Raw genomic sequence first — 23,642 nt, 5'->3', positions numbered from 1 at the left:
TTATTGTTTGTTTTGCAAACTGTCTGTTATTTTTGTTAGTCTTTTTGTTACTATGGTTACTGCATCGTTCTGTTTGCGTCTAGCACCCCATTTTGTCCTGTTTTGAGTCATTTGGCTTTTGTGAAGAACATTTGGACTTTGCTTTATGAAAGATGCTAAATTGAATGCACTTCATTTACTTACTAAATTTGACTTTTTTTTTTTACCAACACATTTTTGACGGGGATATATACTTCTTTCATGTCACACACACATAACGAGACTCTAGGACTGCTTTTTTTTCATCTTTGCAATTTTAATAAAATCAAAAAGTTCTGTGCTGTGTTTCAAATGACGTACTTCCCTTCGTACACTTACAAGTAGTGATGTCACATGTTCGGACCTCCTACCCGTGTAGAGCAGGAGTTTAGACAGAGTAGTGTTGTTTCAAATCACACTGCACTGACTGGAAATGACCTCAGGATTTGATCAACCGCCAAAATATCTGCAGCTGTAATTATTTTACCCAGAAATCAATGTGTTTTTATGTTCTCTGTTTAACACTCAATAAACACACTGATTCTTCAGCAGCAGCAGTGAAGAAACAACACTGTGTTCAGGAACAGCTGCAGCTTCCTCAGACACTTTTAATTTGAAAATTCTTTACGCCTGTGGCCCCGCCCCCTTTCTCTACAGAGCCAAGATTGTGACCATTTAGGGTGGAAAGTATTCAGAGCATCACACTTCTTTCCATTTGGAACACAGAACCTGTTTCAGTGCAAATTTAACAAAGACATTTGTTACTTCCAGGTTTTAATACCAAGTCCCAATAACGCTTTAAAACGCCTGCAGTTGATCTAAAATGCTGCAGCTGATGGTATTTACCAAAAGAGATCACATTTCTCCTTTATTAGCTTCTCTTCATTGACTCCCTTTAAAATGAAGAAATAAATTCATAATTATTTTCCTGACTTGCAAAGCTCTAAATGGCCGTGCTCTGTCTGATCATCTTAAAAAGACTTTATAGAATATTATCCAAATAAATATGCTTTGCTGTCAGAATACTCAAAAGTAGAATAGTTTAGTTCCAGATTAGTTTTCTCTTCTAGTTGTAGCTTGTTTGGGAATTGTTGGGTTCCTCTCTGTATGCGTTTTAAACAGGCTCTTGAAAGGACTACTAAATTATTAAATGAATTGGCCTGAGATGACTTGTGCTGTAATTTGGCACTACAGAAATAAAATGTAAAAGTAATGACAGTGCCTCCATATGTTAGTAATGATAAGATACAAATTAAATGTATTAATGCATGTAAAATTAACAAAATGCAAATATTGTATTGTTAATTTTTTTTTATTTTATTTCAGTAAATGACAATTTCTATTTCATCTGAAATTTTATTTTAGCTGATTAACAAGTGGGTTTAAACACATACTTCAAACCCCCCCCCCCCCCAAAAAAAAATAAAAATAAAAAAATCAACTGGTCAATTCTGCCACCAACAAATCAACAAATCGTAACTAAAGAGAAAGAAATCAACAGATTCTGTCTGATGCTTCAAGCAAACAATTCCTAAAGCGCGTACATCCGTATAAACTCTGCAGCGACTGGTCAACCGATTCTGAGGAAGTCGCAGCGTCCCCTCAACACGTCATCACAAAAAGGACAGCGCCATTCAACAGGGTCGGACTCATCGAAATAATTTAGAAAAATTCAGATATTGTTAGTTTCTAGAGGAAAACTTAAAAATGGAGCATTTTGATACAAGCACACTAAAGCATGCAAACGCAGTGAAGACACTACAGTTTTGAGCCATTTTTTTTAGCCCCCCCCACCCCCTCAAAAAAAAAAAAAAAAAAAACACATTACAGAAAGTATCGAGTCCATTCAGAGATGGAGCGATAAAATCTCGTGTTAGTGCGGAGAAGAAGCACTGCGATGGGATCTTATGAAAAACGTGACGTCCAAGTTAATAGGGTTTGTGGTATTTGTCTTTTTTCCACCGCCCAGCTGAGGTTGGCAGAAGCATCGTTAACTCTTGTCGTTACCGTGGCAACTTATTAACTGAGCGTTGCGAGGTCAGAGTCGGACTGGATAAAACGACGCTCCGCTCTAAAAAGATTCATTAAAACTTTCAGGGAACAACATTGTGTGTGTCGCATTTCCAAGTTTATCTGGTCCACAGTTTGGTTTGGCAAAAAAAAAAAAAAAAAAAAAATGGGTTTAACATTTGCTTACAAAGCCATCTTTAAAAGAACAAGAAGAGTTATTAATTACGTGGGTTTGAAAACTAGGTCGTATGCAGCAAAGCCGCAAGACCACGCCGAGGTTATGTAGCTTTTATACACGTATATCTAATACATTCACTCCTCAAAAATGGACAGATATGAACGAGAGAGGTCGATGACTCGGCGGATTACACCTATCACAGCTAGTACAGTTTACTTATCGACGGTAAAATGATGAAAGGTTTACAGACAAACTGGTCCAAAGTCGTGGCTGTATGAAGGAGTGGTGCTGACGTTGGTATGCTGACACATGCTTTCTGAATATGTCCAACCTGGAGCGGAGGGCGGCTTGGCAGGCAAGGAGGAAACGAACAATGAGATGAAAGAGTTCTTTTAGCTCTTCTCGACACTTATTTGGGCTCCTGGCCTATAGGGGTAATATTCTGGGTGTTCATGTGAGTATATGCACTTGTATATTCATATTATAAGTGAAACATCTAGGTAGGGGACTTGACATCCTTTGGACCCACGGTACTTTTAAAGGACCAGGCCCTCATAGGCCGGGCCCTCTGACTCCGGGGACTCCCTCTGCAGACGGAGATGCTCCAGCGTGTTGTGAAAGTGTTTGTTGATCTGCTCCGTTTCTTCGCTCGCCTCCAGGTTGGGAAGATCTTCCCTGATCTTCTGGATCAGCTGGTTTAACACCTGGACGGTCACCTGGACAGATGAGGCAAAAGTGTCCCGTTTAATATTCACATAGTTTTTAAATGGACAGCTTTTCAAATCACATGAAACAATGTGAGCATACTGTAGATCACTGTAATTTAGTTTATGAGATAATTCCACGGGGAAATTTTAATCTCACATCACAGATCTGTGAATCTGACGGTCAGTGATAAGTTTCCACCACCACTTGTTCACTTGGTAAAAGTCCGGTGGAGAAATTTGTGAATATAATTTTTGTCCTTACAACCAATTACAGAAACCAGGTTTCTACATAAACACAAGAGAAATTAGATCACTCCAAAACAACAACAGTAATCTGGGGAGAGGAGAGGAGAGGAGAGGAGAGGAAAGAGGAGGGGACGGGAGGAGGAGGAGGAGGAGAAGAGAAGAGAAGAGAAGAGAAGAGAAGAGAAGAGAAGAGAAGAGAAGAGAAGAGAAGAGAAGAGAAGAGAAGAGCCATAATAGTCTAACTGAATAAATTATCCTGATTGTTTGTAGAAATCCAAAACAACATCAATAACATTTTTTGCACTGACTTTTGAATCTGACCACATGTAAAAAAAATAAAATAAAATCATTTTTACAACCCCATTTCCCAAAAAGTTGGGACGCTGTGTAAAATGTCAATTAAAAACAGAATGTGATGATTTGTAAGTCATGTAAAATTCCATATTTAATGGAAAATAGAACAAAGACAACATCAAATGTTGAAACTGAGAAATTGAATTATTTTTTGGAACCTTTGTACATTTGTAGATGCAGCGAAGAACTTCTTCACAGACAATGTTTTTTTAGAAGCATTTCTGAGCCCATGCAATGATTTCCATTACAGAACCAAGTCTGTTTAAATGCAGTGTCACCCTAGTGCCTGAATTTCACGGCCGTCCACTATTGATTTTCAGCTTTGTGCCTTGCGTAGAAAGATTTCTCCGGATTCTACGAGTCTTTAAATGGTTCTCTGTAGCGTAGATGACGAAATCCCCAAATTCTTTGCAATTTTACATCAAGTGACACTATTCTTAGATTGTTGCGCTATTTGCCCACGCAGTCTTTTAAAACGTGGTGAATCTCTCCCCATCTTAACTATGACTATGCTTCTCTGGGATGCTGTTATATACTGACCTATTGACAATTAACCGAATTAGTTTAGCATTACACAACTCCTCCAGTCTCTGGTTGCCCTCGTCCCAACTAGTACAATCAAATTTCTCAGTTTCAGCATTTGATACGTGGTCTTTGTTCAGTTTTCAATTCAACATGGCAAATCATCAGATTCTGTTTTGATTTAAACTTTAGACAGTGTCACCAATTTTTGGGAAATGGGGTTGTGAAAAAATAAAGCCCCTGGTTACTTAAAAAAAAGCATACACATTGACAATTTCTGCCACCACAGCTTGGAAGAGGTAATAACCGTGTAGAGATTTGATGTTGGAGTCTTACCGCATCATTTTCCCTCTCGTAAAAGCAGACGTATCTGTTGAGAATTTCAATGAAAAGCTGGACTTGCAGAGACGGGTCCATGCACTGGTTGGCAATCTTCAGGGCTTTCTTTAGACACTCCATCACCCGCTTACCATCTCGGATCTAAATAGGCAACATCACAGTTAGCGATGAGAGGTGTAGAAACAAAGTGAAGTCTGACCAAATACAATGTACAATCCCTACAAGGAACTGCTTCAGATACCAATTCCCTTTTAACCAAATACACACACCAAATTTTGAGGATGTTTTTTATTTGGAAAAATATTCCGTAACTTCTCAGTCCTTCTCAGTATGCTGTCGCCAAATATCCCTTCACATATCAATGATTTCCTGTTTGTTTCCCCCCCCCAATTCAAATTTCTTCAGAATTATACAACAGTATATATTTTTTTCAAAGTAAAAGTTGTATTTAAAGCAACATGAGACCGTTGATGTGTGAAGTGATGCAAGATGATTCTGGAAAAAAAAGGACAATTAAAAAATCTGGGAAAATGAATGACAGCTGACTGATGTAAACAGTCACCCAGTGGGTGATATGGGTCAAACAAAAAACTAAATCGCTTGTTCGTCAAATCACATTTCAATGTTCTATATTGGTGGTTGTTGATATATATATATATGTATATATATATATACTTTTTTTTTTTTTTTCAATAAATTTCAATAGTTTTGAGCACACAAATCCCCAAAACTTTTATTTTCTTGCGTGTTCACGCAAAATTGTTTTTCCTGGACACTAGTGCTTCACTAGGGAAAACACTGGGGTCCCAACAATTTTGTTATTCCCATTTTCATTTGTTTTATTCTTTGGTATATTCTGTTGAATAAAAAATATCAATGTAAATGATTAAATATGGAATAAACAATGATGGAGGCTGATTACTTGAGTCAGTATCAAATTATTTCAGAGGAAATTGTAGGTTTTTCTGTTTTTCATGAAAGGGTACTAACGAATTCAGCCACAACTGCATATCTGGTATGTTAGCATACGTGCAAAAGGAGAGAAAAAAAAAAAAGAAAAAAAAGAGAAATAAAATCACACACCTCTTCGCCATTTTTCTCAGTGCTGCGTCCGGACCAGAAGAGATGGGCACAGATGCTGACCGCTCTGCACTGGTCAGGTTTCTTCAGCAGCTTGGATGCAGCCAGTGCGCACTGAGTCCTCAGAGGCTCGTGGTTCTCCTCGCTGAAACATCGCATTCGCTCGAAGGTCCCGATGATCAGCGTGATGGCCGCCAGCTGGGCTTTGGAGTCGCTGATCTCGTCCTCGTACAGAGAGAAGGCCTAACGCGGTGGACGGTTGGAGAAGCGAGAGCAGAAACGGGAACGTTAACGTTGGTGGGAGAAGAATACGAATGTGACAAAGGATGTGAAAGAGAGAGATTGTTTACAATATTTTAGTAGCACAAGAAATCAAATAGAAGAAACAACCATGGAGGCTTCTGGATTTATTTGAAATTGTGTTTTGGTCGTCGGTTAATTTCCCACTTTTACTTGGATACTCTTTTGTCTGTGTTAAATTCATAATGCCAAGAAATATAAATAAATAAAACAACAAAATGGACCTTAAGTGTTTTTTTTAAATCATCAACGGTGATGTAAATAATTACGTTCTCGGTGTATTGTACACATGCAGCTTTTCCCTAATTAAAAAAATTTACCTCTTGACTTGTACAGGAACACATTTATAATTAGAACAGACTAAATAAACTAAACATCACAATCCTATGGGCGGTTTATTCTCTTAGCTCGTGTTGGTTAATGTTGTTTGTACTATACAGCCTGTGTAGACTTGTGTAAGTGGTGGAAGGATGAAACGGTCTCATCAAACACTCGAACCTGTGACATGAACTCGTACGCCACGGTCTCGTGGTTCTCGAAGCCGATCTCGCCTGCAGCCAGCGCCCCCTGTAGGAAGAGTCGAAGCGGCAGCTCCGCCAGCTCCGCCTTGATAAGTGCACTGATGGTTTGGTGGGCGAAGGAAAAGATCTTTTGGCACTTCTTTTCCCATTTGTCATCCTAGCGGGAGACAAATTTGGAACAATTTTAATAACAACAGAGACCCTAAAATTCACAAGAGCTGTAAAATGTAGTAAAAAATGTTTTCTCACTGTCGAGGAGTTTTCCTTGTATCTAAAGGCTAGCTGGTAGGCGGCGAACACCAGCGGAGGCAGCGTGTAACGAATCCTTTGGTTTCCACCGGCACCAAAGTGTTTCCGGGCCGTGTTAAGAATCTGAAATCAGAAATGTTAACTTCAGTGAACAACGTTTCGTTCCTCGAATGTCACAGAGAAAGTTATTGAGGCATGAAAAAGGCGGTAGTTTCCATTTTCCAAAAGAATTAGCCAAGGTGGGGGGAAAAAGGAGACAACTTTCTGAGACACTCAGCAGCAACATGAAGTAGAGCAGTAGCAGTACGGTGTCCCGTCAATCGAGTAAAATCACTGGAATAATCCTTTAATGTCGAGGGATGTACCCACAAGATACTGCTGATCGGGATCTTCGGAGTGGAGCAGATGGATGAAACGACCCACGAGGCTCTGCTCCTCAGCAAAGTCCTCTGGGTCGGGATCATCCGCCGGCTGGTCTGGTTGGTCCTGTATCAGTGTTGATACCAAGCTCAAAATGGCGTCCACCTAGAAAAACAAAGGGTTCAAATGTTATCCTAAATATCAATAAATTATATGAAAAGACAAAAAACCCAACAACAAAGACCGCCTGTGTATCTAAAGCCTGATTATAGCTGCTAACTTGACTTTGATACCAAATTTCATTAAATCCAAACAGCAGTGAAGAGAAACATCAAGTTCCTGCAGCGCATGCAACTCAGACAAGTGGGCTGCTATAGAAAGAACCCGTTTATAATTATTATCATTATTATTATTATTAGTGATACAGCCCTGTAGGGGCAGAACCTTAATGTTTTTGCTTCAGTTATTAAATACTAGCAGTCCAAGCACCAAATAACCAACTAACCAACATTAGCATGTAGGTTTGAAATTCCTGCCACTAATCAGGCACAAACAGTGACACTCACTGGTGGCGCCGTAACAATCAAATCTTTGTTTATGCAATAACCTAAAAGTATTTCACTATGGTCATCTGTGAATCTACATCTCTGCTCAATTCTGAATCCAAGCTTTAATTTCCTCCAAAACCTCCTACTGCGAACTCGTCTGAGACCGTTGCGCCAATTGGACCCAAATCTTTTGTCTGTAATTACAATTTTGACAAAAACGCTCAAATATTAAAATTGGACGTCTTCCCAGCGGAGCGATCGGCTCGTCAGCTTCTCTTGGGATCCGAAGTTCGAGGTCGATGGTTTGAATCCACAACATTGTGTGCGCGTGGTTTACTTTCATGTCCTTCTTGTCTTCTTCTGCTTGCAATGTGCTTGAACCCCGATCACTGCCCGCTCGCGACCGTGTTGTTTTATTCTCTACGGGATCTATTTTGTAATCGTACAGAAGTTTAGCTGTAAACATGTTATCTGCATGCCTCGTTTTTTTGTGATTCACGTCCACTGTATCACTGCAATTTCCCGTCGAGATGAACAAAGTGCGGTACTCTAATAAATAAGGGCGGGAAAAAATATTTACATAATCATGATTTTCATTCTCTGCACTACTGAAATCAATATATCGTCTAATGTTAATTGATAACATTATGATGAGGGAACAATTTGAATTCCATGGCTGCCCATCCCGTCATACACCAACAATTACTGGTGGCTTAAAAGCTGTAAAAATTTTATAATTGACTAATATTTAGCATTTCAGTATTTACAGGACGCACACTGTTAAAATGAATTAGAAATATTTTCTCCGAATGTTTGGAATTGTTACAGTTGAGAAAAAAAAAGGAGGTTTTTACGCATTTTCTTTCTTGCGATATGGATGTTGCCCGTTCCGTTCCATTAGTTAAAAGACGGACGTGTAAATATTAACGTGCTGAAGTGGCGGAGGAGAGTCCAACCTGTTCCTGTGCCACGATGGTGGTGTTGAACTCCAGCGTGTTGCTCAGCACGTAGCAGCTCATGCTCTTGCGCGACTCGTAGTCGAAGTACTCGAAGAGCGGTGGGAAGTGCTTGAGCTGCAGCACCATCAGGATGTTGTTGTAGGTATCCACCGGGATCTTCAGCAGGCGGGTGAGCTCTTTGGATACGGCACTGCTGGTTGCTATGCTGTAATGGGGAGGAGGCAGGGGGGAGAGGGAGAGAGATGATTCAACTCTGACATAAAACTGTGAAAACAAGCGAGTCTTAAACAGTCTAGAAAAATAACAAGAGGATTTCAGGCTCCAGAATTTGTGACAATTTGGTTTTCTGATGTTCTGGAAGTTCATTCTCTGCTTTTTTGCCACTAATCTCTGATTACGAGCCTCAAAGTCACTTCTTCATGAAAAAAATATTATAAATGTTAAAATAAAAATTTTTCGGCACAAAGTCTGAACATCTGGCGTTTTGTACAGTTCTATAAATATTACAGAGTGCAATAGTTTGTATACGTTTATAGTTGAGGGACACAAAGCACACAGACCTCTAAAATAAATAAATCACAAAAGACCTTTCATCATCCATACTGTTCCATAAAATTACAACTTTATCGTGATGAAGACGATCTATAACGTATAGTATAATTTTGATAAAATGTTAATGGTAACGTGCAGATTTTTTTGATTATTAAACACTTGCAGCCTCACGCAGCAGCAGGATACGATATGAGATGCAGACGAGGTGTGGGCGGAGCTTAAGAGGCTTCGACCCAAATGGTGGGCGTGACCTGACGAGGGCTTTCACTGACTGCAGCCACCAAAACCTCTGAACACCTCAAAGACAAAGGGGACGGTTGTAGATTTTAAAAAGCTCTGACAACAATGTTGATATGACAAAATACAGAAAAATATTTGATAATTTTATGTACATAGAATTACAACAAAATTAATTGTTATAGTTTTATGTCAGCCTAAACAAAACGGTTTACCTTCAAAATTTCATTTTCAACATGTTAGAAGGTTTGTTTAGGAACTAACTTTAAACTGTATGTCATCATTACGACAACAAGTTAGAATATTACAAATACCGTGATATGATTTTTTTTTTTCATATTAAAAACTATATATATGACAAACACCCTGCAAATGTTACAGTTAAATTTTACTTCAAAATTTGCATTTCAGAGTGCTTGAAGTCAGTATGCTGCTCATCATGACATCACTGTGACGCCAAGCGCTGCTACACACTCCCTTAAACACACGTATTCAAATATATATCATTGGCATATCGCGTCCATTTAGCAGAGACCTTAGCTCCGAGTTTGTCAGGAGTTTGGCGACTTACTGTTCCAAGTTGAGCTTGTTGAATATCTCCACGGTGCTCTCCAGCACCTTGTCCACATAGTCAACTCGTTCGGGGTAGCATTTCATGGCCAGATTGATGAGGGAGACCTGAAGGGAGACCACGTCCTCTGATGGCATGTCCTGGCGAGACTGAAGGAGGAGAAATCAGAGGATGAAAACATCAAGTCGTGGTCAGCTCAGTTCGTCTGAAACATTATCTCGCGGTCACCTTCGCTAGGGAGGAAACAGGAAGTTTAGTAAGAGATTATTTCACTTTAAGCATTGGCCATCAAACTGGATTTTCTTTCTTTTTAATTTCCTAAAGATTTTGTTGTTGTTGCGTTGTATCGCAGTCTTCTTTTAACAACACTCTGTAGACGTTTGGGAACTGAGGAGACCAGTTGCTGGAGTTTTGAAAGTCTAATGTGGTCCCATTCTAGCCTAATATAGAATTTGAGCTGCTCAACAGTTTTAAGACTCCTTTGAGGAAAATTATTCCTAAAATTGTTGCACTATTTCCCAAAGCAGTGGTGAACCCCTCACCCGTCTTCACTGCTGAGATTTGCCAACCTGGGAGGCTCTTTTTATATCCAATAATGCTATTGACCGGTTGCCAATTAACCTAATAAGTTGTAAGATGTGTCATCAGGTGGTTTTTTTTGACTTTATAAAGTTTTTACTCATAATTGAATGGATTTTCAAAAAGACCAACACAAAAAGTTGTCCACAGTTTTTGTTGGTCCGGTTGAATTTCATTCACATGTTTTGAGTTTTTAAAGATCGAAAGCGTCTGGAACGGTCAAATTTTTTATAAATATGGTCGAGATGTATTCCTTAATTCACAACATCAACCTGAAGCCTTGCAATGATCCGCTGCCGTTGGCACTGTCAAAGTTACGGCATTACGTGGTAATACTAACTCAACACTTCCTGTATTATTAGAAATGAAAACAGCTTCATTAGATTAAAAACCCCATGTTTCTTAAAAAAGGCTTCTATTGTAAAATATTTGCAGGAACGTGGTGTGACCGAAGTCGGATCACGCTTCAGATCCAGAATCCAAAACAACCGTTGAAAATAGCAGAATTCTCTCATTAACTGTTATTAGATTAAAGCAACAGGAATATATATATAATTCAACAAATAGCACTACACCTCTGAATGTTCGCCATTTTAGGTCTCATACTTCTGGCTGAGGAGATGCACTCTTGTTTTATTATTATGACTGCTTTCAGTTCATATATAAGCAATGTTAAATCGAGGTATGACAATGATATTATGTGCAATCTCGTCATATTGCTGCTGTCAGAAAACCCCAAAAAGTAGAGCAGGGGGAGGAAAAAAACAACATATGGTTAATAACAGCATTTTAGTGTGTGGAGATGGATTAAAATGTCTTCCAGACCAGGTGAACCAAACGTAACCTACTTGAATGACCGTGGCCACTTGCTGAGAGAAGATGTCAAACAACTTGATCTCAGCTGGGATGCCTGGGCCGTCTTCTCTGTGAGCAAACAGAGCGAGTCTGAAAAGCAAAAACAGAAATTTAGCTTGTGAGATAAACTCCACATGCATTCACCAACAGCCAGTATCTTTACTGGTGTTAACAACCCGGCTTAAGGGCAGCAACTTTAAGGAAAAGAACTAAACTGGATAAACCCAGTATCACATTTATCAAGACAAGTGAATTTAAAAGAATAATTAATGTGGTGTGATGTGACTCTGCTGGCGGAGGGAGAGCAATAAGAGTTGGAGGAGGGGCATTTTAAAGCCCCCGTCAGGTGCCACTGATTGGTCAGGAGCAGTTGATTGTTGGCTAGACTTCCTGAAAACAAACAAATCAGCAGGGAGGTACACAAACACACCAGTGGATGTAACAAAATCGAGTTATTCTTTTTCTGTTCACCCCCAAATCTGTAAAAAAAAAAACTCAAACAAATCTATAATGTATCTACATTGTGGATTTGGTGGACAAAATGGTATTAAAACCTTTAAGCAGCTTTGCTAATTTCCAGTGAATGAAAGTTTACCTGTCGATGAGAGCGATGATGATGTTCTTGACGTTGACGTGTTGGTGGAGTTCGGCGCAGGAGCGCAGGAAAGGGTTCAGGGTCTGAAGGTGGAACTCGTCTGGAAAGACCTTAACAAGGCAAGATTACATTAGTTCAGGAGTGCAGGCTGTATTTCTATTTTATATTATAGAGTTATGTCGCAAAAATTAGGGTTGGCAATTAAAACAAAAAACATGTTCACGGTTTATCACGATTTCAACACCGTGTTAAAACATCATTTTAAAAGCCAATGAGACGTTGTATTTAAATGTACAATGGGGTCTAAACGGCTTGAAACGAGCTTGAAGTTAAGTTTTTTTTAAACTCACAATAATTTCTTTTGCGTTCACTCTGAGCCACCTGTACATTTGCACTCAGCTGCTCTGGTCCTCATGAACAGTGTGTTGGTCCATGTTTGTTTACCCTCGTACACAGCGAGACACATAAACTCTCACACCGAGAAGGATCACCACGATATAATTCGAGCCTACGCTGGGTTTTTGCCATGATGACGCGGTGCACGTTATCACAGGTTGACACCCGTCACAGTGGGCACAACAAGAAGCTGAATACTGTCAGAGATCGGACTTTTATGAACAAGCCCTGAATGCATCAGAGCAGTTTCTTTGAACAGGAAGCGAGAACGCAGTTCTCAAAAGAAAATGTCGCCGTGATCGTTCAGGGGCTCCGTAGACCTCCACCCAAGTTAATTATTAAAAAAAACAACAACAAAAAAAAACCCACCATCTATTTTAACTGATAACATCTTATTTACTGTGTTGTTTTTGTCAACAATATCAGCAAGGACAAAAAAGAAGCCGCGAGCAACAGCTAAAGGCTTTAAAAAAAAAAAAACAGACCAAAACACAATCAGCGCATCCCTTCAGATTTGTTTCCTTCATATTTAATAGTAGTTAATTAATATTGTGATTATAATCAATGTTGATTCATATGAAAAACTAAATAGTTATGATGTTTTTTGGCCACATCACACTCCAGTGGAGGGATCCACTTATTGTTGTGAAAGGATTTTAGACATTTTAGTAAAAGCTTTACTGCTCCTTGAAACTCAAAAATACATTTATGAAACTTAATTTTTTTTAAATTTCTTTTATTATTATTAAAGCACAGAAATTTCACTTTAACTGTTGTCACCATCCAAATCAGAGTGCTTTCAATTGTTTCTGAGCAGATTATCAACAGGAATGCTTTGTGTTATTTATGAAAGTAATAATTTATAACGTCACAAAAAAATGTGTTTATTCAAAACACTTGAACGCGAAGAAGTGGATGTTTCAGTAAAGGTTATGAGGGATCAGCTACCTGAATGATGCACTCCATTAGATATTCCTGCGCCAACGAGTCTCTGCAGTTCACAACCTGTTCCAGTACTCCAGCAAGAACAATCTATGGAGACAAAAACACGCAAAGAAGAACTAGAATCACCTCGAAGCGGTTCTACGTCTTCAATAACAACTCGATTTGTAGTTTGCATGCATATCTGTCCAAAATCATGTAAACGCTGCTGCAAAGCAGCGATTAATCCTAAAAGGTGGATCCTGACAACACAGATGTTATACAAGCATCACTATTTCTAGATGAACACCCCGGGGTAGATGTAAATAATTTAGCATCTTTCATAAATATGAATTATGGACACTCAGTTTTAGTGCTGACAGAAAAGAATAATACATATTTTTTGGTTATAGCCACAAGCTTTTTTTGTGAGGTCACAGTGACCTTTTTTTTCTTTTTTTAAATATAATCAGTGCATCTTTAAATCTCAGTAATTGTAATTGAAATTTGAGTCACATTACGACACGTTATTTAGTTTTTTGTGCTTAAATATTGGCCATTTCTTGGTTGAGATCTTTGCAGTTTCTGTTCTGAGGGGCATTTATGAGTGAACGAAGCGGAAAAGGAGGCAAGACGGATGCAAAAATGTCTGATAAGAACTGATATTTGTTTGTGACGTGCCCACGACTCTCCCACACAAACAGGTCAATGCACAAAAGACCCAACGAATGACACAAACACTGCTTACATGCGAGCAAGGATCCAAATCAAAGACACAATTTTAGATAGGAAGCCAAACCTAAAATTATTGATGATGTTTAAACAACAAATGTTAGTTGTGACAACGTTCATTCTGAAAGTGTGTTAAACAAAAGTGTTATTATAGACACGATTAAAACTGTGAACAATTAATGTGAGCATTTTGAGGATAGACTCGATTACATTTGTTTTCTAGCGAGTCGACCCCGTTTTCATCAACTGACGTCATCTAAAAATGTGTTCAAAGCAGGTCTCTTACTTTATGTAGTTAGTAAACACAGCTGTGATTTTCAGCTACCAGCTAAGAATAGCAGACATGGCTCATCATTAGTATCGTAGACGCCAGCTTTGAGTACGTCACATGGATGTTAAGCAGAAAGTAATAACTCTTATAACAATAGCAATAATTATTTTTTTAAACGAGCTTTTAGGAGAACAGAGAACATTTACAACAGGTCAGCATTTAAAACTAATTTATAGTGCAGTGTTTCCCATAATTTTAATTAAAATTGAGGGCCGGCTGGCCAAGTATATCTGGCGACCCAATTCAGCATTTTATATTTATTTTGTAATCTGTCCACAAAAAAATGGACAAAAAAAAAAAAAAAAAAAAATCTCACCAAGCACTGTTTCATTTTTTGTAATTTTTAAAAAAAATATAAATTTGTAATATATATTACTACACTGTTAATAACCAAACTTCATACCCAACTAAATTTAGACTCTCTTCTGAAATTGATTCTAATATGACCTAAAATGAGTTATTTTCACAAATATAATCACCCCAAAGTAAAATTGTACTTCTATTAAAACCACTAGAAAAAAATACCATCTAAAGTAGAGTAAAAATGTAATCCCAACATTAAAAAGAGACACACACCTGTTTGTACTTGTCCACATTGACGCCCTCCAGTTGGCTGAGGCGAACCAGATTGGTGCCGACCAGGATCCGAAGCTCCTGCCGCTCCTTTTCTCTCTTCTCGCGGTCTCGGCTGTGACCCTGATGCTGCATTCGAACCCACAACTTGTTCATTTCCGCAAAGTTCAACAGGACAAAGTCGATGGAGTCGTTGATGTCGCCGGTCATCTCCTCTGACCCACTGGGGAGTGGAACGACAATACTGTGTTATTGTGAGGCGAGTCTATAGTTATGACAAGTGTGAGCCAATTTGGAGCTTTGAAAAAAACTAAATGATGGACATTTATATTTGTACGTCTTAAAAAATCCTTAAATTTATCTTTATATTTACACATTTTCTCAGTAAAACACACACATCTCGCTAAATTTGGTTAAGTAAGGAAAATGTGTAAAACTATTTTCAAGGCTGAAAGAACAACTCTGCTCCCAGTATGTCTAAGAATTAATTTTAAGATGTTACTGTTTTACTCTCTCTCTCCTATTTAGCTGACCTGATTGTTCCATATAAGCCTTCCTGTTAGTCTGAGATCCTCAGACGAAAAACTTTATCTGATCCGGTGACACGTCTTAAAACTAAAGGCGACAAAGCGTTTTCAGTTGGAGCCCCCGAGTTATGGAATGAGCTGCCTGAGGAAATAAGGTCTGCAGAGTCAGAGACATCTTTTAAATCTCTTCTTAAAACAGACTTCTATTGGAGAGCCTGTGCTGATTTAAGTTGATTTTAGTGATCAAATCATTTCTTTTATACTCCTGTTTTAATTAGTTTTTATGGTTGTTTTACACCATTGAGTTGTTAAGACTTGTTAGAATTAACTCGTTCTGTTTTAATGGATTATTTCATGCAAAGCACTTTGTAACTGGAGTTCAGAAAAGTGCTCTACAAACAAAGTTTATTATTATTATTATTATTATTATTATGCTACAGCATACAACAATTAAAATAATGAGAAACCCTCGAATGAGTAGTCGTGTCCAAACCTTTCACTGGTAGTTGTATTTTCCACATATGGGACATTCCTGCTGTGAAGGAGAAGACCTCATCGTTACCGTAGCAAATTAAGACCTTCACTCATGTTTAAATTGGAGAATATGACGGGAATGTGAAGTGGATTCAAGATACAAAAGAGACGAAGCTCGCTTACTCGCACTGCTCTCCGTCGTCAGGCAGGATGTTACGGGTGCACTGCAGCAGGTAATTTCGGAGGAAGAGGCCCCGCAGTGGGTGCTGGACGCCGCGACACATCTCCACCAGGTCCTTCAGGATGTCCTTGCGGGACTGAGGGAAGGAGCGGACGTACACCACGCCCACCGTGATGAGCAGATATCTGGAGAGAGAGGGGGGAAGCAATGAGCCTTTATCTGGCACATCTTTAGATTTGCCAATATTCAAACTCCGTAATAAAATCTGAGTCTGACATGCATCTATTTTAAGAAAATTACATTTGGAATTTGACTCATTTCCCGCAGTTTCTTTCAGGAAATCTTGTCTTATTCATAATTATCTTATATTAAAAAGTCATGCTTCTTGAAACTGTATTTTACATCTCCTGACCCCGTTTCCCAAAAAGTTGGGACGGTGTGTAAACTATAAATAACAGAACACAATAATTTCCAATCACATAAACCCAGATTTAATTGAAAATAGACCAAAGACAACATATCAAATGTTGAAATTGAGAAATGTTATTGTTTTATAATAAATATATGCTCATTTTAAACTTGATGCTGGATACATGTTTCAAAAAAATTGGGAAAGGCTCAACAAAAGATCGGAAAAGTTGTATAATGCTGTAAAAAAAACGACCTCGTCGAACTTCTCTCAACTAATTAGGTTACCTGGCAACAGGTCGGTGACATTAAAAAAAAAAAAAATTGTTGATGACATGATTAGCAAATAAACGCATTATTTTATTTATTTGTACTTGATATAGAATCAAAATTTTTTGGGGGAAACGAGGTTGTACATGTAGAAATGTGACCTCAATAAAGGGACAAATTCTGGCCACAGGTAGCCCAATGAAAACACTTTTCTTTGGCCTGATCACAGTCTCTTCCCCCCTGATACGCACCAAACAGGGCAGCTATTGGAAAATGATTTCCAGCTGAGTTCCTGATTTATGCAGGATAATACAGAAAAAGATACCAGGGGTAAATAAAAAATTATTGGAGTTTTTGCATAAAATAATTTGAATAATTTGAAAATAAAATCAATAATTTTTTTGCATAAGATAATTTTGGGGGAAAAAAATCAACACTTTTTTGCATAAAATAATTTGAATAATAATTCATATATAATATATAATTTGAAGAAAAACATATACATAAATTATGCCTGATAGTACAAATTACAAGCTGCCACGCGTCTTGAAAACTTTCTGTCGCTACTTCAAAGTCTGATGGAAGTTACTCACAGTCTGGGGATGATGTTGCCTGCATACTGGACCAGCTCATAAAGATCCGCCACCTTGCGTCCCTTGGCGAACTCATCAGTCAGGTAAACCTCGAGGTAGTGGAGCTCGTCAGAAATCGCCATGTCTGAAAAACCACTGTTAAGGACCGATGCAAAACCGACAATGAAAAATGTACAATCGACAAAAGAAAATCGGTGCAGCACGTCAGCAGCTTCACTGTCAGTCTACACAGGATGTGTTCAGGCCACCTACATTTTAACAGCTCTTCCAATAGTGTTCCTGCATAGTGGCTACATGTTTAAATGAGCAAGCATGAGGACGGTGTATTTCTAAAGCTTCTCTAACCTGACAGAGTTTAAATACAAAGAGACATATTTAGTGTGTCGTTGTGCCTTTTTAAACAAATATTCGCTCAAAACTCTCAGGATAGTGTCTCCGTTACAAACTGGTCCCACAAAATGGGCTAAACGGCGCTAAAAGTTTTACTCTGACTTTGACAGCATCTTAGACAATTTGTTCATTTCTTGTTGTACACTTCGATGCCTTATATCTGGTTTGCTTGCATGTGGTTACGGAAACTGGCTTCTGGTATGCGAGCTGTTCTTTACTCCTCTAGTCACTAAATATCAGGCTACTTCTCTCAGGATGGGTTCGGTAGTCCATCGTGTTCGGCGTAGTCCAGAGAGAAGCTCTCTCGCCGCACTGCGTTGCCCTGACGACCCTGCTGGAGAGGGAATTGCTTCTCCTATGTTGTCTTTTCTCTTATTAGTCTCAGGAGTTGTGGTGCAGATGGATTAGCAACTTGGAAGATTCATGTAGAAACAATTATGAGCAAATCACACACACACACGAGACAGGCCACTGCTGCCTATTAAACAGCTGAAGTATTTTATATAACACTAATTTTAAGGATACAGAGCTCATAGTAGCTCTTTGGAGAAAGCATGGAGGTCCTCAGTTCACCCAGCATGTTGGAGGCGTGCTTTAAAGCATCCATCAACTTGTTCTTGTCCTGCAGACCAAACAACCGATTCAAGTTATCAACATAGTAAATTTTCACAATAAGAAATGGGAAATCATTACCATGTCAAGTGTTAAAACAGATACATTTTGTTTTATGAAAAATATATGCTCATTTTGAATTTAATGCCAGCAACATGTTTTAAAAAGAAGTTGTGAAATGTGCATGTATGAGGAGGAATCCAATCTGCTTAAAGAAAGCTTATAAGTGGAATTGAAACTGTGTAAATGTGAAAAGACGCCAGTATTACATGTCATCTTCAGGTGCTCAGTAAACAAAACACGGCTGAGAACCAACGGTTTAAACCATTTTCACAACAATGATACAAAAACTGAATGCATCCTACCAGGCAGCGCTTCATCTGGAAGGACTGGACCTTGACGGCCTGCACGGCTTCATCCAGAAGTTTCTCTTGTTCATCTTGCGGAGACTGCTGCGTGGTCGGCTGCGAGGAGGGAAATACAAGTGGTGCGAGTTATGAGTGACACCATCGACTTCCTGCACTCGTTTCCAGTTTAAAGCCCTCATTTCAAAAGAAAAATACGGAGGCCGGCAGCGCTCAGGGAACATCGACTCACTCGTCCTGGGCTGTGGGTAAAAGCTTTAAAATAATCTGCTTCACTAATTGGTCAAAAACATATTTGTGAAAATGTATTATAATATTTGTAGATTGAATAAAAGTATTTTGTAGATCACGCTTAATACAAATTTTCTTAAATAGAGTAATATAATCCAATATTTACCCAATTTTTTTAAAATTTAAAATACACGTTTAGAGTTGAGAGGGATGTTTCAAGTTGCTATTTTGAATTCGTCATCTGAGCTAAATTTCAGTGGTTACTTCCAGTGTTCAATTTTAACTGGTGGGAGAGATTATCTGAAATCTGATCTGAATTATACAACCAGTAGCTCCGCCCACAGAGATGTTTGGTCAACAGAACATTTGGAACAAATCAGCATGACCCGATCACGAGAAATATCACTCCTCCTTCTCAATGGGAATATATGATTAGAATTTCATATAATATGTAATATAATGTAGTTTCTACTTGTTATAGTTCTATTAAAAGACCCATTTGGTGAAGTCGGGTCTCTTTTGGTCCTTTTTGGTCGCTCCGAGCACCCATACCGTAACACGTTTGGTTTGAACACATGACACGATGCTAAAATGTTAAAAACACATGAGTTCATGGATATTTGTTCATCAGATATCTTTGTTCCAACCAGACTGAGCTCGCTGATCAGTTTAGTGTTTCTATGTTCTTTATTTATTCAGTTGGAGACTAGAAATCCTCTCTGTTGTTAGGTGGTTGCTAAGGGTCGGACTACTTCCTGGAGTAGTAAACATTGCGTATGTTACATAAGAGTCTACTGATTGTTTTCCAGTTGCTATTCCTACCCCACAAGTTGCCACAAAAAAAGTTGTACCGTTTGATATGTTCACCCCACAAATATAGTTGGTAACGAAGTTAAAGGACACCCGCTCGTGTAATATTGCTCAATTCAAATTTTTTTAATTACTTCACCTTTAAATGATATTTCTGTGCATCAATTTAAGCACCACAGTTTACTTTCACATTTCTCTCATTCAGTGAACATCCTAAAACACCCACTTCATCTCAAATTGGAGAATTTTCTGGCTACGTGAAAGATTTTTTGATTTTATTTGCACAATGAGACAGGAGACCAACACACACTTTCTTCTGACCCTATTGTTACGTTGTGAACAATAATAACTAGACGCTTGTTGCCTTCCTTGAATACAAAACATATAGTGATGACTTGCAAATCACGTAAGCCAATAATAAATTGAACATAGACCAAAGACAACATAAAATTTGTATCACCTCTACTTTTAACATCACTATAAATGTCTGCGAACTGAGGAGACCAGTTTCTGGAGGTTTTAAAAGTGAAATGTGGTCCCGTTCTTGCCTGACACAGGATTTCAGATGCTCAACAGTTCAGGGTCTCTCCTCTTTAGCCTGGAGGACGCGGCATTCCTAATTTCCAAATAGAATTTCAAATTTTGATTTGGGAAACCTCAATCCATCTTCAATGATCTCGGGTCCAGAGAAGGCGGCGGTGTTTCTGGATCATGTTTCTATCTGGTTTCTTCTTTGGAGAGTTTTAACCTGCATTTGTGGACGCAGCAATGAACTGTGTTCACAGGCGATGGTTTTCACAAGAGTTCCTGAGCCCATGCACTGATTTCCACTACTGAATTGTGTCCGTTTTGAATTAGGGCCTGAAGCTCACCACCATTAGTTTTTGGCCTTTTTCCTTGTGTACAGAGATTTTTTTTTCCAGATTCTCTGAATCTTTTAATGGTTTTATTCATCATAGATGATGAATTCTCCAACTTCTTTGCAGTTTTATGTTGAGGAACATTATTCTTTAATTGATGCACTATTTTCCCCTCGCAGTCTTTTCACAGAGTGGTGAACCTCTGACAGAGACTCTGCCTCTCTGTGAGGCTCTTTTTATACCCAACATGTTACTGACCTGTTATCAATTAACTTAATTAGTTCTGAGATGTTCAACCAGTTGACAGATTTTAAGTTGCTCATTATCTTATTTTCAACTTTTTTTTTTAAGCATGTTGCTGGCATCAAATTTAAAATGAGCCATACAATTTATCCGTTCCAACATTTGATATGTTTTCTTTTTTTCTATTCTCTAAATATTGGTAAATGTTCACATTTACATTTTACACAGCGTTCCAACATTTCTGGAAACCGGGTTGTGGATAGTCCGCCTGTGAAGAGGAACACCTGTTGTGTGCTACTAACTTTGAGATGTCCAATAAATAGTTTTGAAATACAATTTATGGATATGACCATATTTCTAAACATGTCTGGCATTACTTCAGATTTGTGAGTTTAGGTCTCACATCCAATCAGGTCCCGTCAGGCGCTCCTGACTCCTGAGTTACCCGTATAAATGTGACATTTCGCCCTGTGCTGAAGCTAGATTATGACATTTTTTACGGGCAGAAATAAACTGCACGTAAAAAGAAGCAGAAATGAGGATTCATATGCTAAAATGTGGTCAGGTGGTTCTGATGTGCACGTTGTAATGAACTCGGTTGAACTCATGTCAACATCACTGCTCAGGCCGTTTCTCATCTGGGTGTAGATGCACGTGCACGCACGACGCGGCTCAGCGATGTCACATCGCGAGCTTTGAGTGTTATTAATACACATTAAACTGTGCGCGTTACACGTCGACCACACATCACGACCTGTGAGGCAAAATGTTCTCATTGAACAACATTGTGCAGACTGTTAAATTCACTCTTGTGGAATTTTAAAAGGCAAAAGGCGCAGTCACCTACAGTCGTGTATGATAAACAGCAGCCTCGCGCACGATGACGTCACATCACCATCCAAAAACAACACTTCGCTACTCGATTACGATACAATTCCCATTACAGCGCGAGACATGCAAATACAGTGCGTGTGCGTGCGTTCTGGCCTTTTACTAAGTTGACCACAGCACGAAACAACAATACACTTTGTGTTTTAGGATTAAAAAAAAAAAAAAAAAAAAATTAAGTCGCATCGTTCAGGCTAATTACACTGAAACCCCGTTAAAGCGGAAGCGCTAAGCTAACACAAGCTAGTTGTCATCCATGTCTGTTTGGTTCTGACATTCTTTGGGGGTTTATTACTTCCCGGTTCGTTTATTCACACACATGATACGGAAATAACGACACGGGGCATGTTTTATGGACAAAGTTAATGAAACAGATGTTTGAGGAAAAAAAAAAACATTTGTCAGGTTGCTTTTAATCAGTCGGTTGCTTGTTAGCCCCGCTAGCCGCTGTCAAGACGGCAGTGAGGAAGCGACTAGGCCGTAACACCCCTCAACGGGACTTCACATCAGCTGGAGTCAAGACACCTGACATCGATTCTTCCACGAGACGAAACGGCAGACAGACGAGCATCCGAGGGAAAAACGAGAACGCGCAGAAGTATAAAGTCTTTGGAAAAGCGCTTACCATGGTTATCGGACGTGTATCAGAGCAGTCGGAGAGGCTTGTCTGTCATGTGACTTACATTAATGGTGCATTCACGGTCCGCACTGGAAATACTGCGTCTGCGCTCGTTCTTCTTCTTTTGCGTTTTTATGGCGGGCAGCATCTAGTGAAAGGCGCATTACCGCCACCTAGTGTATAGGACAAAAAAAAAAAATAAATAAATAAGAAAAAGGTTGTACCAATTTAGTGAACGAAATTAGTTACGTAATCCTGTTTCTTTCAAGTATTGCAACACACTCCCTGCCCCCTAATGTTAATGCATCTTTTAGGTTAAGTTCTTCAACTCCCAGCTTCCTCTTTAACCTGTCTCGCTCTAGTGTGAATTTCTATCAATGACAGATTTCTTTTTTTTACATTTTATTTAGAACATACAAAAAAAAACAGCACAGAACAATGACAGTCTCGTTTCTTTACATCACTCGAATATCAGCTGCCTCAGGGTCACACCTTATATAATGCAGTACAATATATATATTTCACAAATGGATGTCAATATATACCAAACCAATGTAAAAAAAAAAAAAAACACCAAAAAAACAGCTAAGCAGTAGAACAAGAGGTTCATTTACTCATATTTAGGATTTGTTTAACTTTTCTTCTACATTTGCTTTGGAGTGAGACTTCATTTTTAAGTTTATTCCACACGGGAGAGGATTTAGCAAATCCACATTTATGTATATACTATTTGGTTGTGATTATTATGTTGTTCACAAGAAATTCAATTTGTTTGTCCTAGACAGTTAATCCTAGTCTTTTTGTATAACCTTAATATAGTTTTTCGTTGAGCAATCCAGTTCATATTTACCATTAAACTCTTCCACTTTAAGTACATTTCTATTTCCCTCCAGTAGGTGCATGATTGACCAAATCTGTTTTCCCACCCAGTCTTCCATAAATGTAGATTTTCTTCTACTTACGAATGTCAGAGGAAAATTCATCCTATGTAACTGAGCTGTAGCTGACCCTAGGTCCCTGTATCAACAGTGCCTTCTTGAAAGGAAAACAGGTATATCCAAACCACATGTCCCTTCTATGTAATCAATCCGTGTTTGTGTCCAGTAGTGTTTTTCTATCCCGGGGCACACACATGACCTTTCTCAACTGGAATCCACGGTCCATATGTGCAGATGACCAATGATTGATGTATATGCTGAGCGCCCTTAGGGGCGAAGAAGAGGGCGCCTCCTTACGTGGATATAAGGCCGCTCTCCTCACAAGGAGGGGGTCAGACTTTCTGGACTCTTCGCGAGTGTAGAAACGCTCTCCAAAACTATTGAGCTGAATAAGTGTCCTATGACTCTGTTTATACCTGATGTACTCGCTTGGCTCATGTTTGAAGATTTGTACGCTCTTATAATTTTCCATATTTCATCTTGTAATAAATACTCAAACG

At 38.8% G+C, this 23,642-nt stretch overlaps 1 protein-coding gene across 3 annotated transcripts; it reads right to left on the bottom strand.

The window, feature by feature from the left end:
* Positions 1-1,311: 1,311 nt before the first annotated feature.
* vps35 (VPS35 retromer complex component) lies at positions 1,312-22,367 on the bottom strand. Of its 3 annotated transcripts, none has more exons than XM_069172878.1 (18): positions 22,269-22,367; positions 18,554-18,652; positions 18,102-18,198; positions 17,187-17,310; positions 15,918-16,100; positions 15,754-15,795; positions 14,737-14,956; positions 13,125-13,208; positions 11,781-11,890; positions 11,179-11,275; positions 9,752-9,900; positions 8,389-8,596; positions 6,894-7,049; positions 6,525-6,647; positions 6,253-6,432; positions 5,458-5,697; positions 4,372-4,515; positions 1,312-2,922 (listed from the first exon to the last, which is right to left on the bottom strand). In XM_069172878.1, the coding sequence occupies exons 1-18, from the start codon at positions 22,350-22,352 to the stop codon at positions 2,743-2,745; spliced, it is 2,520 nt and encodes an 839-aa protein (XP_069028979.1). In that variant the 5' UTR covers positions 22,353-22,367; the 3' UTR covers positions 1,312-2,742. The 3 variants fall into 3 exon arrangements, with proteins under 3 accessions (XP_069028979.1, XP_069028980.1, XP_069028981.1); XM_069172879.1 differs by having other exon boundaries at positions 15,754-15,792; XM_069172880.1 differs by having other exon boundaries at positions 22,211-22,289.
* Between the last annotated feature and the right edge of the window lie 1,275 nt (positions 22,368-23,642).

Source organism: Embiotoca jacksoni, unplaced genomic scaffold, assembly GCF_022577435.1.
Source record: "Embiotoca jacksoni isolate LCO1_2020_lvr unplaced genomic scaffold, fEmbJac1.0.p SCAF_56, whole genome shotgun sequence".
In the NCBI taxonomy this organism is placed as follows: domain Eukaryota; kingdom Metazoa; phylum Chordata; class Actinopteri; family Embiotocidae; genus Embiotoca; species Embiotoca jacksoni.
This window is presented reverse-complemented; position numbering and strand designations above follow the sequence as displayed.